Raw genomic sequence first — 16,437 nt, 5'->3', positions numbered from 1 at the left:
GCAGACAAGGTTCTACTTGTCTGCCTAAGTCAAGGTTGACTTTTAAGAGTTAAAAATTTGGCTTCAAAACTTGACTTATACACCACGAAATATGATATATATATATATATATATATATATATATATATATATATATATATATATAAAATCAGATATGGTGGAAGGAAACTGCCTCATGGTGGATCTTTTCTTTCCATTTGAAAAGACTATTCAATTGAAAATGCAATAAAAGATGACTAATATGAACAGCTACAGCAGGAATTAAAGAAAACATAGGGAATAAAAAAGAATAAGTGCAACATCAACTGTTTGCAAGGTATTATAATCTCATGATGGGGACATTGTAACATATTGCATAAATCAGAAATTGGCTATATTATTCAATGATAAATCCTTCATAAAGTAACACTGGTCCTTCAGAGGATGCTACTAAAATACTGAGGAAGGTGACATTCTAAATGTTGGTCTAAATTAGCCCTTATTAGTTAATACATTTCCCCCAAGATCCTGGATGGAAGAGGAATAATAAACACTTTTGTTATTGTTCTCATACTTGTCCAGTTGGATTTATTTTAAATAATCCAGGTGGTCCAAGAAGTGGAGAAAATATATTTCTACTAGAACCCATAATGTTCTATATCAAATACAGCTCAGACAGACTTGGGAATTAAGTCCATGATACTTGTGGACAGTGGTGACTTATCAGCTGAAAAATCTATATTGCCTAATACTGCCTGAGAAAGCAGCTGACTCATCCCGGGAATATAAAAAAAATAAAATAAAATGCATCTTGTAGGCACTCTAACGCTAATTCAATGATACAGAAATACCTGAATACCAACTGAATGTCACTGACATACTACTGAGTCTTACAAAGTTCAGGATTAGCGATAAGGAACATTGGATTAAAAAGTACCAAATTGAACATTGACTTACAACTAGAACCAAGGTCCAACATACATTTTCCCCAACCTTACATGCATCTGAATATTGTTGGGTTTGTTGGGTTTTTTTCCCCAAGTACTCAGTCCTTCTTCATACACATAATGATGGGTGATGGCTTAAGAAAGGTATTTAAAGGTTTGCTTTTGGAGATTTGACTTATAGGTATATGTAAATGCATTAGAATGGTTCAGGATTGGCAGATAACATGAGATAAGGGTGGCACCAGCTAACAAAGCCCCAGAACAGGAGGGCCTGAGTCCCAGTTTTGGGGAACAGATGAAATAAGGAGAAGGCCTGGAAAGACCAAATTAGTGTGTGCACGTGTGGTTAGCTACGTGGACAGTGCGATGAACACAGAGAGACCAACCAGCAATAGCCATGGATGAAGAGTCATCAGGAGTCACCATGAAGAAAGGAGAATACAAAATCAGAGACTTGAGAGTAACAAAGGCTCCTTCCCTCCCTGTCCCACCTGGGTCCTCTCCTCCTTCCTGAGAGGAGTCCCTGTCCCCATCCCCTAGGAGGGGTCTCTGAGGCCACCATAAACAGAGGGCACAATACCAGCCTGTCTCATCCACCCCGCTGGAGCGGGGGTGTGGGCCTCAGCATCCCACCTCTAGGCTGCTGACATTGGGCACTTAAGAGAGAGCCTCAGAGTGAAGAATGTGCCCTGGCCAGATATATCCTGACTCTGATATAGAGTTACTGCTTGATTGTTTGTATTGTTTCTTTTTTGTTAACACTGTGTATCAATAAAATTGCCTATAATCAAATGGAAAGGTTGTGGTCAGTCTGAGGATGGGTCCTAAGAGAACAAACCACCGAGGTCCTAAGTCCAGAGCCAACAAGGGGTAGTAAAAGGATCAAAGTATCTCAATGAAAGCTCTCACCATGAGTAAGGCATCTTCCATAAATTACCACAATAAGTGTTTTTCTGTTATGCGAACTTGGGAAATATTTTTTTTTAAATAATTATGTGCAATCTGGGACCAGTGCAAATGATTTGCTAGGTCTTGGATCAGGATTAGGCTGCCTTGGAGACAAGGCAGAGAAGTCCTAAAGTGGCTGCAAGACCAAACAAAAGAAATCAAATGTGAAATCAAATGTACAAAATAGTGTGCAGTACTGTTTCTTTCTTTTTTTCATTTAGTCTTACAGTAAAAATGAAAATAAGATAGCATTGAAGTCTCAATGGGTGCATCCATACATTCATTAATGTGCCATAATTATGGTGCATTAAGTTTAGTATCTGTAATAACACGTACTAATTTATTGTGCTTTAATCAGTGCTACTGAGCATTAGTGCATGTGAATGCTTTTTAGGTGATGCTTAATGGCCACCGGGCTAATTCTACTGCGCATTAGTGTGCTACTGAGTGTTAGCGCATCTGGCAAAAGCTGTGTTAATGTATTAACACGCAGCAGAATTAGTCCAATGGGCATTAAGCATCTCATGTAGATATGCCCAGTGTTATCAGTTTATAACATAAAATATACTGACTTGAGAATTTCTATTGATTTCATGGCCCTGTCCATATGTGGAGTGCAGACCTACACAGAAATAAAAGTCCCAGAGTGAGGCAGGAAATTGTTATATTGATATATTATGTAGCATCTTTCCTTTTTCAAATTTGGTACCCAAACTGTGCCACACAACATCAGAAGCAAACCTAGACCCTGCTCAATTATTGAGGGTCCTCCCTTGAAAACAGTTAGGGCCAAATCAAAAAAGACTTGGCTAGATTTTTAGGTGTCAGCATTACAAGGCAAAATAACTCCAGTCAGTGGATACCTAACTGACTAGATGCAGACTTGTGCCTAAACTAACTAAGCACCTCCCTGTTTGATCTGAAGCCTTGAAGATCTGTACCTGAAGCCACCCTTCCAGGTACCATCATGCACCCATTGCTGTGTTGGCCTATACATATGAATGCCTTAATCCTTCCTAAGTTTGATAGACTTCTACCTGGAGTGGCACCTACATTGTACAAAAGCAGTGCAACATTATGGAGCCACAAAAGAAAACCTGACTCTTTAGCCTATTGGCGAGTGTAGTCTCCTGTCGTGGGGTGGGTGAAGAAAGAAGAATTCTTAGAACTTTGGTACAAGGTATATGTATAGCATAAGAAATCTGTGGAACGTTGTGATTTCATAAAATTATTGAAGTCTTAGAGCAGTCTCCTCAGGTGAAAGCTTTATGACATTTCAGACCTACACAACTGTGGTTGTGCCACTAAAGCAGTGGTTGTCAACCTTTTTTTTATTTGCAGATCCTTAAAAAAAAACTGAATGGAGGTGTGGACCCCTTTGCATTGTAAGTGTGGGTATTCATTTATTTTGATTGATCATAGTCATTTTTTGTGGACCCTTAGACATAGCCTGTGCACCCCTGGGGTCTGCAGATCACAGGCTGAAAACCACTGCCATAGAGGGCTGGCGAGCAGGATAGCAGAGAGAAGCCAGGACTCTATTCATCCTGTTGTGGGAGAGGACAGAGAGGGTGGCATGTAGCTGGGAGGCAGAGAAACCAGCATGAAGTCTTCCCTCCCTCCATATCCACCATGAGTCCAGCCAGAGTAAAGTTGGGGAGAGGAGAAATGTTGAAAAACTGTTTGAAGTGAAACCGGGGGGGGGGGGGGGGGGGGGTTGGGAAGGTGGAATAAAGTGAAAAAAGTGAAGAAAAGATTTAAAAGAAATTAAGAGTGCCTATAGATGTGCCAGGAGGCTGCTCTGATGCATTGTAATTATAGCACATCAGAGCAGACTCAATTAATCAAGTCTGCTGGAGCATGCTAATTAGCATGCTCCAGCCAGCCTCCACATCTCATGTATCAGTGTCCCTACATTTGAAAATAGTGGCAGGGGCACTTCAACTAAGGCTAATTCAATGAGCTTTCATTAAAGTGCAACACCACCAATTTGAATCATGGGAATGCTGATATATGAAACATTGTGGTGCTTTAATTAGAACGGGTCTTGGAGCCACTACGATTAAAGCCCCCTCCCCCCTCCCCCCCCGAACATGTTTAAAAACTCCCAGAAGAACTAAAATCTTGTATGGGTGTCAGTGAACCCACATTGGGTCGGAGAGTGGCATGACGTTAGGGGCAGCAGAAGTCTTGCTGACTGGGAATCAGGACCTGTCCTAGCCTAGCTAGCAAGATCCTGGGGTTGGGAAAGCATGCTTTCCCCAGCCTCAGGGTCCTGCAGCTGTTAAGCCACTCTGAGCTGCTCGGTCAGTTTCAACCTCAGCACAGGACTTCAGGGAGCCAGCTTCTTGGTGGCTTAGTGCTCCGGCTGCAACTGATAAGGCTGCTCTGTGCTTTGAGCAGAGTGGCAGGGATTTGGCCAGAGCACAGAGCCCTAGAGAAGTAGCCTCCCTAGAGCTCTGTGCTTGGGCTGAAATTGAGCTTCCTGCATCCAGCCCATGCAGCTGGGGGGAGCAGGCTTCCCTGGCTCCATGGTCTTTCTACACTTAAGCTTAGAGCAGTTGTTCAAGGGAAAGGTGGGGGAGGAGGGCAGGGAACCATTAGAGTTTTGGAGGGAAGGAAGGGGTAGAGAATAGGAAGGGGGTAGTGTGGCTGGGGACTATTCATTCAGGGATGCTAGAGGACTGAAAGTCAAGCATTTTACCTCCCCTGACATTCCAACCTGGAGTGACCTGGGTAAAATATTTCCAAGATAAACCTCATTTTGAGTGGCTTATGTTTAAAACATTTAGAGGTTACTTATGGCTGGTTAACACCCACTTAACTAATGACTGCTCTTGTTGTAAATGCCTTCATGACTTTCAAGGTAACTCATGCCCTTAGGGCATTTTTATATGTGCTCTGGGGGTGGAGGGGGTTGCCTTAATTAGAGAGGCTCTGAGAGCCCCTCTAAGTAAAGCCTTCACAATATCTCACCTATTCAGCATTCCACACTTGAAAATAGTGGCAGGGCGCTTTAACTAAAGTTCATTAAATGATCTTTAGTTAAAGTGCCCCCACCATCATTTTGAAGAGCAGGATGCTGAATACACCAAAAGCAGAGGCTACTGGAGCATGCTATCTAGCATACTCCAGCAGACTCGATGAATCAAGTTTGTTGGAACGCACTGTAATTACAGCACATCAGAGCAGTGTCCCAGCATGTCTACAGGAACCCTTAGGTTCCAGTCCCTGCTTGTAGACGGTTGTGTTAATTTTGAATTCCTATCTTGCTTTATAGTAGCTTTAGCAAGCTTTTAGCTGTGTTGAGTTTAAGTTAGACCAGGTTAGCCTAAGTGATGCTAAGAAAAGTAATGTATAGGCAAGAGAGTCCTCTCAAAAAGACTATACAGTCTTAGGACATCAAATCTTAATTAAGGGCTCAGGGAAGCATGTTCTAGCTCAAACAACAGGATGACACAAGAACATCTTTCTGACCACATTTGTCCAAGCTTCTATCAAGTGAAGTTGTATGCCTTTGTTTAAGGAAGGACATAAAATGGAGTCAATGCTCTGACGTGTGTTCCTCTAGCATCCTTTGCTGAGGTTCCTGTCTGCAGACGTAATGAAAATGAAATGCCTCTTAAAACTTATTCTCCAAATTGGGTAACAGCTCCCTAACAGAATGACCACGTGTTAGATATTCTTAGGTTTTAAGATGGTTAGATTCCAAGTTGTAAGACTACTTATTCCTGCTCAGATCATAAGAGTATATCTAGATATATATAGTTATTATTTATCTGTTAGCAACCTCCATAATTGGACAATTCTAATAAAGTTTACTTTTGAATTTACTCCATTGGAGGGCTCATTTGCATGAGAACATGGGCTATCAAAAGAAACTGTTGGATCCCTAAAACTAAATAGGTGGTCAATAGTTTAAAAAACAGAAATAATCTGTGCAGACCAGGACCTAGGACCTCCACTCCTCCCCTCTCTGGCAAGTACTTTGACCAGTAGGTCTAAAGACATCTTGGTCTAAAGACAAAAGCAGTCAGAAGTCTTTTGACCAGAAGGATGAGCTCTTAGTATGTGATACATTTCTCCGCATAAAATCTTGACTTTTTTTCTCTCTCTGTTCAGTTGGTTGGTTTGTTGTTTCACTTTTAATCAGCTGTAGTCACTGAGTTAATTTTAGAAAATACTCCTAAAAAACACTGTAATATCAGACGAAGTACTTTCACAATGAAAAAAATATATAGCATCTCTCTCAATGGTTGGGTCTAAGATGTACAATACCAAGAAAAGAGTCTGTACCCAGTATCATATTTTCATCTTAACAGTATTTTTAGGGGAAAAATATGGTCTGAAGAGAAAGAAATTCCTTGAAGTAACAACTGTAGAACCCACTTCCCTAAATTAAAAATAAAACAAATTTCCTTTACTATTGTTTGCATCTGATTACATAGGAGATCTCAAAATGCAAATATATTTAAACAATGCAAAAATATTCTCAGATATTTAAATCAAAGTATATGGGGGAAAACGACAATAAAGATGTGTAAAAAGCACAGTCTATCCACTCACAAATGCCAAGTATTACAACTGTAGTTGAGAAACAGTGCAAAATAGTGATCTTTACAGAAACGGACTTCTACTGACAGTCTCTATAAAAGCTATTCACATCTATTGCTGACTTCTTATATTCACTAGCCAACTGTGAACACGCATTTAATCAGACTGCTATCTAATCAAGCTGCATTCCACACACTGAGGGGGTGTGTTATAGTAACATAGAAAAATGCTCATTTTGCAATAGCATGGCATCTCACATTTTAGTTCTCACTGAAACAAAATAAAAGTGATTGATGGATAGAATAATCGGCCATCATTATGACATAAAAACTCTCAAAACACACTGTTGGTTTCTTATACAAATAAGCTAATGTTTATCCTTATGTTAAAAATATGAAGGCAAAAATTGTTGTTCTTTGCCATAGAAGGCAAAGCATAAGCCAATGGGTTTAAAATGCAGAAAAACAGATTAAGATTAAATATCAGAGGGAGGGGGAACCAAATTAACTGAAACAGTCAGAGAGCAGTGGAATATTTGCAATAATGCATATTACTAATTATATTTAGGTAGTATCTGTATTATTATACACTGCAATTTAAAGTTATGTCATTTCCTGTATTGGAATTACTCCGGAGTTGTAAACAATAAGCTTGTGCAAAGCGGCTAGTATTCATTTCAGATTCGGATTCGGCTGATTCAGGGGACAGTGATTTGATTCGGTGATTCGAATCACTGTCCTGAATTGATTTGGCTGAATCTGATTTGGAGATTTGGCCACTGATGAATCAGCCCCATCCCCCGTCCACTCTCCCAGCCCCATCAATGGCTGCCATGCCGGGCCGCAGCTCCTGGCCATCTGAAAAAAAAGCCTGGCACTCACCAGATGCTAACAGGTGGCTGGGCGATCCTCGCTGCCCCCCCACTGCCCTATGTTGCATGGGGGGGGCTCTGTCATGAGCTCCTGGCCCGAGCTCCTAGCTCTTTAAAAAAAAAATCCCACACTCACCGGCTGCTGCCAGGTGGGCGGGGGGTGATCCCCACTGGTCCACCCTGCCCCACACTGTGTAGGAGGCTCTGCCACAAGCCCCTTGACCTCCACTCACTCTCCCAGCCCCCCACATGGCTGCACCACTGCCCCATCTCCCAGTTCTTTAAAAAGAAAAACAAAAACCCAACTCACTGGCTCCTGCCAAGTGGGGGGCAGTGATCCCTGCTGCCCCTCCCCCTATGCCTTGTGCTGTGTGGGGGGCTCTGCCATGAGCCTCCTGAAGCCCCAGCAGCTGCTGCTGCAGGAGTCGGTGAGTGGGGGCTTTTTTTTTCTAAAGTGCCAGAAGCTGGTGCCGGGCAGGGCAGCTATGCGGGGGGGGGGGGGGAAGGGAGAGTGGGTGGGGGTTGGGAGGCTTGTGGCAGAGGGATCCCTCCCCCTGCCTGGCAGCAGCTGGTGAGTTTTTTTTAAAGAGCCGGAAATGGGGGCCGGGCAAGGCAGACATGGGGGGGGCAGGGAGAGTGGGTGGAGATTGAGGGGGGTGCACAGAGGGTCTGGGAGAGCAGGCAGGGAATGGGGCCTGTCAGGGGTCTCCCCCATCCTCCAGCTCTCTCTCCCCTGCCCCCTACTTACCAGCACAGAGTCCAGGTCCAGCTCCTTGTGGCAGCCAGCAGGGACTGCTCAAATCTCCAAAGTTCTCCAAATCAACTTGGAAACCTTCAAATTGATTCAGACCTTTTAAATGGTCTCCTGGGTCAATTTGGATTCAGAGATTTGGCCGCTGAATCGGGCCAAATCTCCTCCGAATCGAATCAGCAGCCGAAGCTTCACACAGCCCTTGTAAACAACTCTGGAGTCAACCTAATGTCAAAATCACAATTGGTTCTCCCATGCTTCTTTACAAGAGAGATGAGAAATCCAGTTTCTCCTGATGTCTCTGAGCTTACACATTTTATTTTCATGTTGAGTAGCTGGGAGTATAGAATTGTTCCAATCACTTATGCTGTGGTTCTGCTTTCACAGAATTAAAATATGCCTTTGGCTGCCATGAGCAGTTTGCAAATATCTTCATTATACACATTTAAATTAATCTACTCTTTTCCCCACCCCATCAAAATTTGAAGCAATGTTATTGAATTGCAGTCTTTCCTAAAAATCAGTAAAGGTTAAATCCTGTAATATTTCCTTGTAATGTAAATGTGAGCTTTCCCAAAGTGATGACTTCCATCTAGACCCTTATTTTAATCTTTTTTTTTTTTTTTAAACTCTCTACTCCTTAGGTTTCTAGGAAAAAAATATATATGATATCATGTTCAAAACTGAACAGTCTGAAGTAGAATTAACCAAGATACTGGGAGAAAGATTTGTTTGGTAACACATGTTATCAAGCTGCTGCTCATAAGAGTGGCAATAGCTTGTGTCTGAATTGCACCTGCAGAACACTTTAAAGCTCATACTAGGGTTCGGTTCATTATGCTCAAGTGTTAAAGACTTACTTACTCTCTAACTGTCTCTCTTCTCATTCTGTTAGCATTATTCAAAATTCCTATCTGTGTTCAAGTTAGAATGAAGTGCTTGCTTTTTTCTTTTTTTTCATATTTAATTGGAAACAACTTATATGGAATATGAAGTGTTCATTGGATTAGAAGTTCTGGGATTGCCTTCACATTTGCAGTTAGTCACTCAGTATTTTGCATTTATGGGATGATGTGTGAGAAATCCACACTTTGAGGATGAGATGAGGGTGAATAATTTCAGGGAATAACAAAAGAAAATAACATTCGGCCACCAGTTAGGATGGTGCAAGTGGTAAACACCATAATAAGCTTCAAAAACTATTTCTGTATTTATTATTTCTATTAAATCAATCCTTTCAAAAGGTCACCATGTTTTAAAACAGGATATTTTTGTATATGTCCTCTCTGTGGCTGCTGATTCCTGGGAGCAAGGCATGTGAGAGAAAGAGAGGGATAGGCTGCATTCATAGGAAACTTTCCAAAAGGAAACAACAATTTCAGTATTAGGTATTTCTGATTCTAATATCTATTGAAAAAGTGGTGAACAAAATAAATGATTTATTACAAGTGTAAAACTTGAAACTGAAGTCAAAAAGAGGATCCAATATTTTTGCATGCTGAACTATATATTTGGGATATGAAAGACAGTCATTCAACTGAGGTAGTATCTTTATGATTATGCATTGCAATTTAAAGTTATATTATTTATTGCATTGGAATTATTAAAATAAAGTGTAAACATCTCTGAATCTACCTAATGCCAGAAACTATTTTGTTTTTTAACAATCTTTTCTTCAGGGAATAGTTGAACTAAGACTGGATTTAGTGCTGTAACAGTCAAACTAACAATACTACTCGTTAACTGAGCTGTAACTAACAGAGAGAAGTACCATTTTCAAGTTCACCAAGCTGTGCAGGTTTTAAAGACTCTGGGCCTTCAAGTATAACTGATAATAAGGAGCTCTCTCTATTTCCCACATTTCAAACTAATTTCTTGATTAAACGTTAACATAATTATAAAAGTTAATAACCTTAAGAAATTAGCATAAATTGAGTCATGCTAATGTGAAAACTCACTAGTGCATAATCATCTTGACTGTGTGCTAACCATGGAGGTTACAGCATTACAACCAAAATCCTTATTTCAGGATGCTTTGATTTTTAATCATATAATGTAAAATTTGATTAGGAAGGTAATTGGAGAACTCAGAGAGTAATCCCTTTACTAACTGAAACAGGAAGCCTCAAGGACTTTCTACAGCACATAATTTTTATATCATGCTTAAGATGGGTTCATTCACTTAAACATATGGGTCTAGTCCATGCCAGTACGGGACTCAATCTGTGGTAGCAAAGGTGACTGGATATGACACTGTGACCAGAGGCAAGCTCAGGGTTGAGTCTCAAGGCTACCTGCCCACCTGTCCACATAGGGCAATCCACCCAGTCTCGCCTGCCATGATTTTGATATTACAATAAACTGGTGGTAAATGCAGGAGGCTTCCCATTCTGTGCCCTGATGCCAGGGGGCACTATCCACAGCTTCGTACCTCCCCTACACCATGGCCCATGCCTCGCAGATGGCATCCAAGATAGTATCATACTCCTGGCCACAAGCCAGACCAAACCTAGTCCTCTGCCAGGTCTCTCATGCACACGTGCATGCATACACAGAGTCATAACACCCAACTCTCACAGGGGCCTCTTGCACTCCACCCTCTTTCACAGGGTCTCTTCTAGGTCTCTGCAAAATTTCACCTGGTGTTTTGTTTTGAAGCTGCTTTGATGCATTTTGAACTTGAAACAGTGAAATCAAAATTAAACAAAAGCCTTCAAAACAGCTTCAAAACAAAAGAAGGGGGCTCAAAACTTTGCATTTTGAAGCCAGGCTTACTTGGCTTCAGCACTGGTCCCAGCCGGCAGCACCAACCTCCTGTTATCCGACAGGCAATAGGTGGCCTGCACCCCTGGAAGGAGTTCGACACAGCCCCTGTAGCCCTCCCAGGAGTGCAGGTGAGCTCCTGACCTGCCTCTCAGATGACAGGAGGCTGCTGCTGCTGGCTGGGGCCAGCAGCAGTACCAATATTCCCAGCACAGGCTATGCCCAGTGCCAATCCCAGCCAGCAGCACCAGCCCCCTATCATCCAGCAGGCAGATCAGGGGCTCACCCGCAACCCCAGGAGGATTGCAGGGACTGTGCCAGACTGCTTCTGGGTGTACAGGCCCCTGATCTGCCTGCCAGATCACAGGAGGCTGGTTCTGCCACCCGGTGCCAGCAGCAACCAGGGACCTGCCTGGGGGGGGGGGCAAATGAGGGCGACCACCCTGGGGCCCAGGCCCCACACTTTGGGGGGCCCCATGGAGCCATGTACAGTGGCCATGGTGACTCTGCACCGCTGCCACCAGCTTTGCATCTGGCTACTTGCTACCCCCCCACCCTTGCTGCCAGTGCCACCACCAATGGTGGCAGCAGCTTCTTAACATCCAGGGTGCACGGGATTGGAGTGGGGGTGGGTCCCCACACAAACCAATTTGCCCTGGGCTCCTCACCCTCCTTGGGTTGGCTCTGGTGCAGGGCCCAGAGTAAATCAGCTTGTACGGGGACCCATCCCAAACCCATGTGCCCTGGATGTGAGGAAGCCACTGCTACCATCAGTGGTGGGGGCAGTGGTGGCGTGGACTGGCGGGGTAGCAAGTGGCTGGATATGAAGCCAGTAGTGGTGGCACAGAGTCACCACAGCCACTCCACCTGGCTCCGCATGGCCCCCCAAAGCACAGGGCCCAGGGCAGTCACCCCAATTCAGCCAGGGAAAGACCTGGCTGCTGCTGGCCCCAGGCAAAAGAATCAGCCTCCTGTGATCTAGCAGGCAGATCAGGGGCCTGCACCCTCAAAAGCAATCCAGCACAGCCCCTGCAGCCCTCCTAGGGGTGCAGGCGAGCCCCCAATCTGCCTTCCAGATGACAGGAGGCTGGTGCTGCTGGCTGGGACCACCGCTGGTTGCAACCCATGCCAGGAAGATCAGTGCTGCCACTGGCCCCAAAATGGAACACTGCTTTCAAAACTAAAAGAAACTCGAAATGAAACACTGTTCCATCCAAACGTTGAAACAGAAGTCAAAGCAGAATGGTTCTGTTTCGCACAGCCCTAGTCTTTTGCTCGCCGCACCATACTATACCATCTTCACTATGCCCTGCTCCCTTGAGTGACCTTCAAGCTTATCTGAGTCATGCCTTGGGTGATAACATGCAGTCTTTTGGGCATTTCCTGTGACCCTAACCTGGGTAGTGGCCAGCCAATTCACCAAACAAGACTAACTCCACCCTAGCCCCTCACTGGGCTTCTTACACCCAACAACTTGAACTCATGGGGACTGGCCCATGTGCTGCTTTTCTGGCCATCCCACAGCCCTAGTCAACCCCTACCAGGCCTTCTTTACTGTCCCCTCCCTGGGGCTCCACAACTATCCCTCCCCTGAGGCCTCTGAGGTCTTTCACCCCTGTGGGTTCAAGTGACCGCAGCCCTGCCTGGCCCCACTCCTTTTCTGGGGTCTTACACACTCTGGGGCCCAGGCAGCTGTAGCCAAGCCTGGCCTCCTTATCCACAGTGTTGTGGGGGCTGGGGTTATTAAGGCATCCTGACCTGCCTTTCACCGGGGAGGCGAGCGATCCTGGTATTTGAGTAGGGCTGCCAAGCCACTGGAAGTCCCACCAGGATTCCCTATCCCAGCAGGGTACAGTCATGCCCAGGACCACTGAGGCCTCCTCCAACCCCATAGCCTCACCCTTACCTCCAACGTGTTCTAGGAGCAGCTTAGCCTGATGTTGTCTCCTTGGCTGTTCAACACAGACTACTGAAAATGATCACCCTCATCAGGCACCTGTCAACTGGCTGTTCCCGCCCTTGAAGTGGCACGCACCAAAGGTGCCTTTATGAAAACCTAGTTAAGGGGTGTCTTCCTTTTCCACTGGAGTAGCCATTTGAGGTGTTGCTGGTTATGGCCAGTTGCAGTGGATTTCATGAGACTACTCTAGCAGGGTGGAGAACCAAAGCACAGCTGCACTATAGCCTACTAGTCTTCCCTTTGTGCCACACCATAAACATTTTTATGGTGGCTCAAAGGTCAACAAACAGACATCCATACCTTGTAACCCACAAGTGCCCAAAATTTTGGGGTGCAATATACAATTGGTAAAAACTGCATGCCACCTTTTTGAGGCAGACATCTGTTTGCTTTATGGCAGGAGAGCATGGGAAGCCCAGAGCTGCCCTTGCTCTTCAGCTGCCTCAGGCAGGTGCTCCCAGGGCTTCAGGGAGCAAATCATCATGCGCACCCAGGAATTCCTATTCTCCTGAAACACTGGCAGAGCCTGCCTAGGTTCCCCCATTTGCTGAAGCACACCACAAGAGTCCCCTGGCAGAGAATTCCCTGGGTGCACATCATACTGCTGCACCCCAGCTCAGAGTATGCCTATGTAAATAGGGGACGTGTCAGTTCAGTGATCTTTTTCAGGTTCCCTTCATTTGGTTTTGCTTATAATCACAGTTGGTAACAAGGTTTAACACACATCTAACTTGCTGTGAAATCCAATATTGTTTGGACTACAAATCTGAAATGCAGTTGATTACTGGTAAACACAAAAACCCCTGGAGTAGTAAAAATTAAATACTGCTATCTAATAATACAGGCAGTGTCTGTTAATAATTAATCTATTCTCTCTCACTCTCTGTAATTGCTGCCCAAGAGAATTAAAAGTACTTGATTTCCCTGTCATTCCCTTTAACATTAAGAAGTGGCTATCTGAGAAGATTTGTCACGTTAATTTCATCGGTGGTGATCTTCCCAAAGAAACGGTTCTTCCTTTTTGTTGAGCTAGTCATTTGTCAGCTAGTAGCAGTACCATTACCCTTACAGAAATGAACAGTAAGTGAAGGCTTACTTATATTACACAATGTCCTTAAAAATCTGCAACATTTTTTCATTGTGATTTCTTTTCTCTTGAACATGTACATCCCTATTTCATTTTGTACATGAAAGATATTTTCTGATGAAAAGAACTCAATCCTCTGCTACATCAAAAGATGTAGAAACTAAAAAGTGAGCATTTCCCTGGCAACTGTTCTGCTGTCTTGAAAAAAGTGGTGCTTTCTTGAAAAGTTACATCTTATACATATATGAACAGAGAGAAGATTAGACAGGATAGTCAATCCTCAATCTTGAGGGGATGGAGTTGATGTTCAGAAATAGTCATTCCAGTTTAATCACTCAGATTAGGCAGTTTACTAATAGTTGGTTTATTCTAAAGTAGCATCAAGAGGCCCTATTTTAATACTGAGAGTGTTTACTTACAAAGCACTTAGCTAGACATGTCCTCCCTGTACAAGCCATTTTCTATATTGCTTAAGAAAAAAAACCCGATTAAATAAAAAAGATTTTATTATAGATTTTCTTCAGAAAGTGCAGAAAACTTTTAACTAGGTAAGGAGAGGTTTAACAGTCAATATTTTTTCACTACTATAGGACTGTGGTCCTTTAGGAAATCATATAACTATGCTACTTGCTAATTTGGCTGCAAACCTGGGGACACAACAGATATATTTCATTTTTTACTGGAACCAGAAAGGACTGTTTTCTATTGCCTTTTCTGTATATAATAATATTGAAACACCTACTGAAAATGATTATTTTACCTTTATTTCACACAATGTCGTTAATTTTATGTGTGTGTATATATAAAACCACACACACACATATTCAGTAGATAATGATTGCTCATGTCATATCTATCCACATTACAATGTTGCTACAAGCTATGTTGAGTTTCAGTATTGCCCCTCTAAATTCACAACAAGTACTTCTATATTTTTGCATACCTAAGTTCATTAGAGAATCACAGTTCTAAACTTTTGCAGCTGTTTGAGCTTATAATCATGGTGTGATTACACTTATTGAGTGATTCAGACCACTGGGTAATATTAGTCTCTTTCAGAAACAGCTGTATGAATTCACAGAATCATAGAAAAAGTAAGGCTAAAAGGGACCTGAGCAGCTTATCTATTCTAATCCACTGCTCAAGGCAGGATCATCTCCATCTCAATCAGCCTAAACAAGTGTTGGTCTAACCTGCTCTTAAAAACTTCCAAGACTGAAAGTTCCATAACTGTTCTACATAGTTTTTTCCAACGCTTAACTTACCTCATAATGAGACAGGTCTTCCTAATATCTAACCTAAGTTTCCCGTGCTGCAATTTAAAACCATTGGTCCTAGTCCTGCTGCCACAGATAATAGTTGTGCTGCTTAACCTACAGCCCCCAGGCCAGATCTAGCCACAGATGTACAGGCAATGCATGGGGGGTGGGGCATGTGCCCCCCCCAGAAATTGGCCCTCACTGGCTGGGGAGTGGGGAGTGATGGTTGGTGCCCCCTCCTGAGAAGGTGAAGGCGCTGAAACACTGGTGGCACTTCCGGGTTTGCTGCTGGCACTTCTGCCAGTGGTGGTAATCAGCCACTGGGGGACTTCCCCGGTGATCGACCAGTCCGTAATCAGCTTCTGTGGGACCTTCCCCAGTCAGCGATCAACCACTGGTGCCCCTCCAGGATCAGGAGGCACCAGTCATCCATTCACAGAAGTAACTGGATCTCGCCCACAGCATAAAGAATCAGTGGAAAGCAGCTTGGCCTGGTGCATCCCCTTCCCTGCCCTGTGCCATGCTGCCAATTCCTTTTGCAGTGGTCTCTGTTCTCTTCTTCTTCCCTCCTTGTCCTCTCCTTCCTTCCTCCCCTACTGGAAAGAGAAGTGTCCTATGATGAAATGGTATCACAAGCATCCAGCCCAACACTCTAAAAGGTTGAATCTGCTGGTTTATCACCATCCTCTGTATAATTACTCCGCAGGTATAGGAAGAACCTTATCAAATTCCCCCCTCAATCTTCTCTTTTGCAGGCTAAATAATCCCAATTATTACCTCCTTTCCCTGTAAATCATGTTTCCTGGACTCTTATCATTCTTGCTGCTCTTCAGTGGACTCATTCCAATTCATCTACATCTTTTCTTGCCTTGGGTTGTTTCTGAGGGTCCTATTAATAAAGCTCATTTTGCTATTGGCTTTTTTTCTATTTTCTTTTTTGCAATCATAGCACACTGTTGGCTCATATTCAGTTTACAGTCTTCCAGAAACCAGAGGTACTTTTCTGCAGTACTGCAGCCTAGTCAGTCATTCTCCAGCTGGCATTTCTACCCATGATTATTCTATAAGTGCAGGACTGTGCACATGTCCTTACTAAATTTAATTTGATTAATTTGGACCATTTTTTCAATTTATCAGTTATTTTGAGTCCTAATCCTACCCTGTAGAGTATCTGCAATCTACAAAGTTTGGTGTCATCAGCAGATTTGCTAAGTATGCACACAATCCCATCTTCCAAATAATTAATGAAGATATTGAGCAATATCAGATCTACAAAAAAAGATTAAGAACCTCATTCAATACTTCCATCTAACTATCT

The 16,437-nt window shown here is 43.3% G+C and overlaps 1 protein-coding gene across 5 annotated transcripts in view; it reads right to left on the bottom strand.

Moving 5' to 3' along the window:
• The window catches only part of GRM8 (glutamate metabotropic receptor 8), a 583,772-nt gene that overhangs the window by 200,953 nt on the left and 366,382 nt on the right, over positions 1–16,437 (bottom strand). The window contains exon 8 of one of the 5 annotated variants that reach the window (XM_059725919.1): positions 14,236–15,715. The exons of the other annotated variants lie outside the window; for them this stretch is intronic. Coding sequence (XP_059581902.1) covers positions 15,591–15,715 — 125 coding nt within the window. The 3' untranslated portion in view covers positions 14,236–15,590. Of the gene's footprint in view, positions 1–14,235; positions 15,716–16,437 lie in introns of those variants that run through there. 5 annotated transcript variants of the gene reach the window in all.

The sequence above is a fragment of the Alligator mississippiensis genome, chromosome 4 (genome assembly GCF_030867095.1).
Source record: "Alligator mississippiensis isolate rAllMis1 chromosome 4, rAllMis1, whole genome shotgun sequence".
In the NCBI taxonomy this organism is placed as follows: Eukaryota; Metazoa; Chordata; order Crocodylia; family Alligatoridae; genus Alligator; species Alligator mississippiensis.
This window is presented reverse-complemented; position numbering and strand designations above follow the sequence as displayed.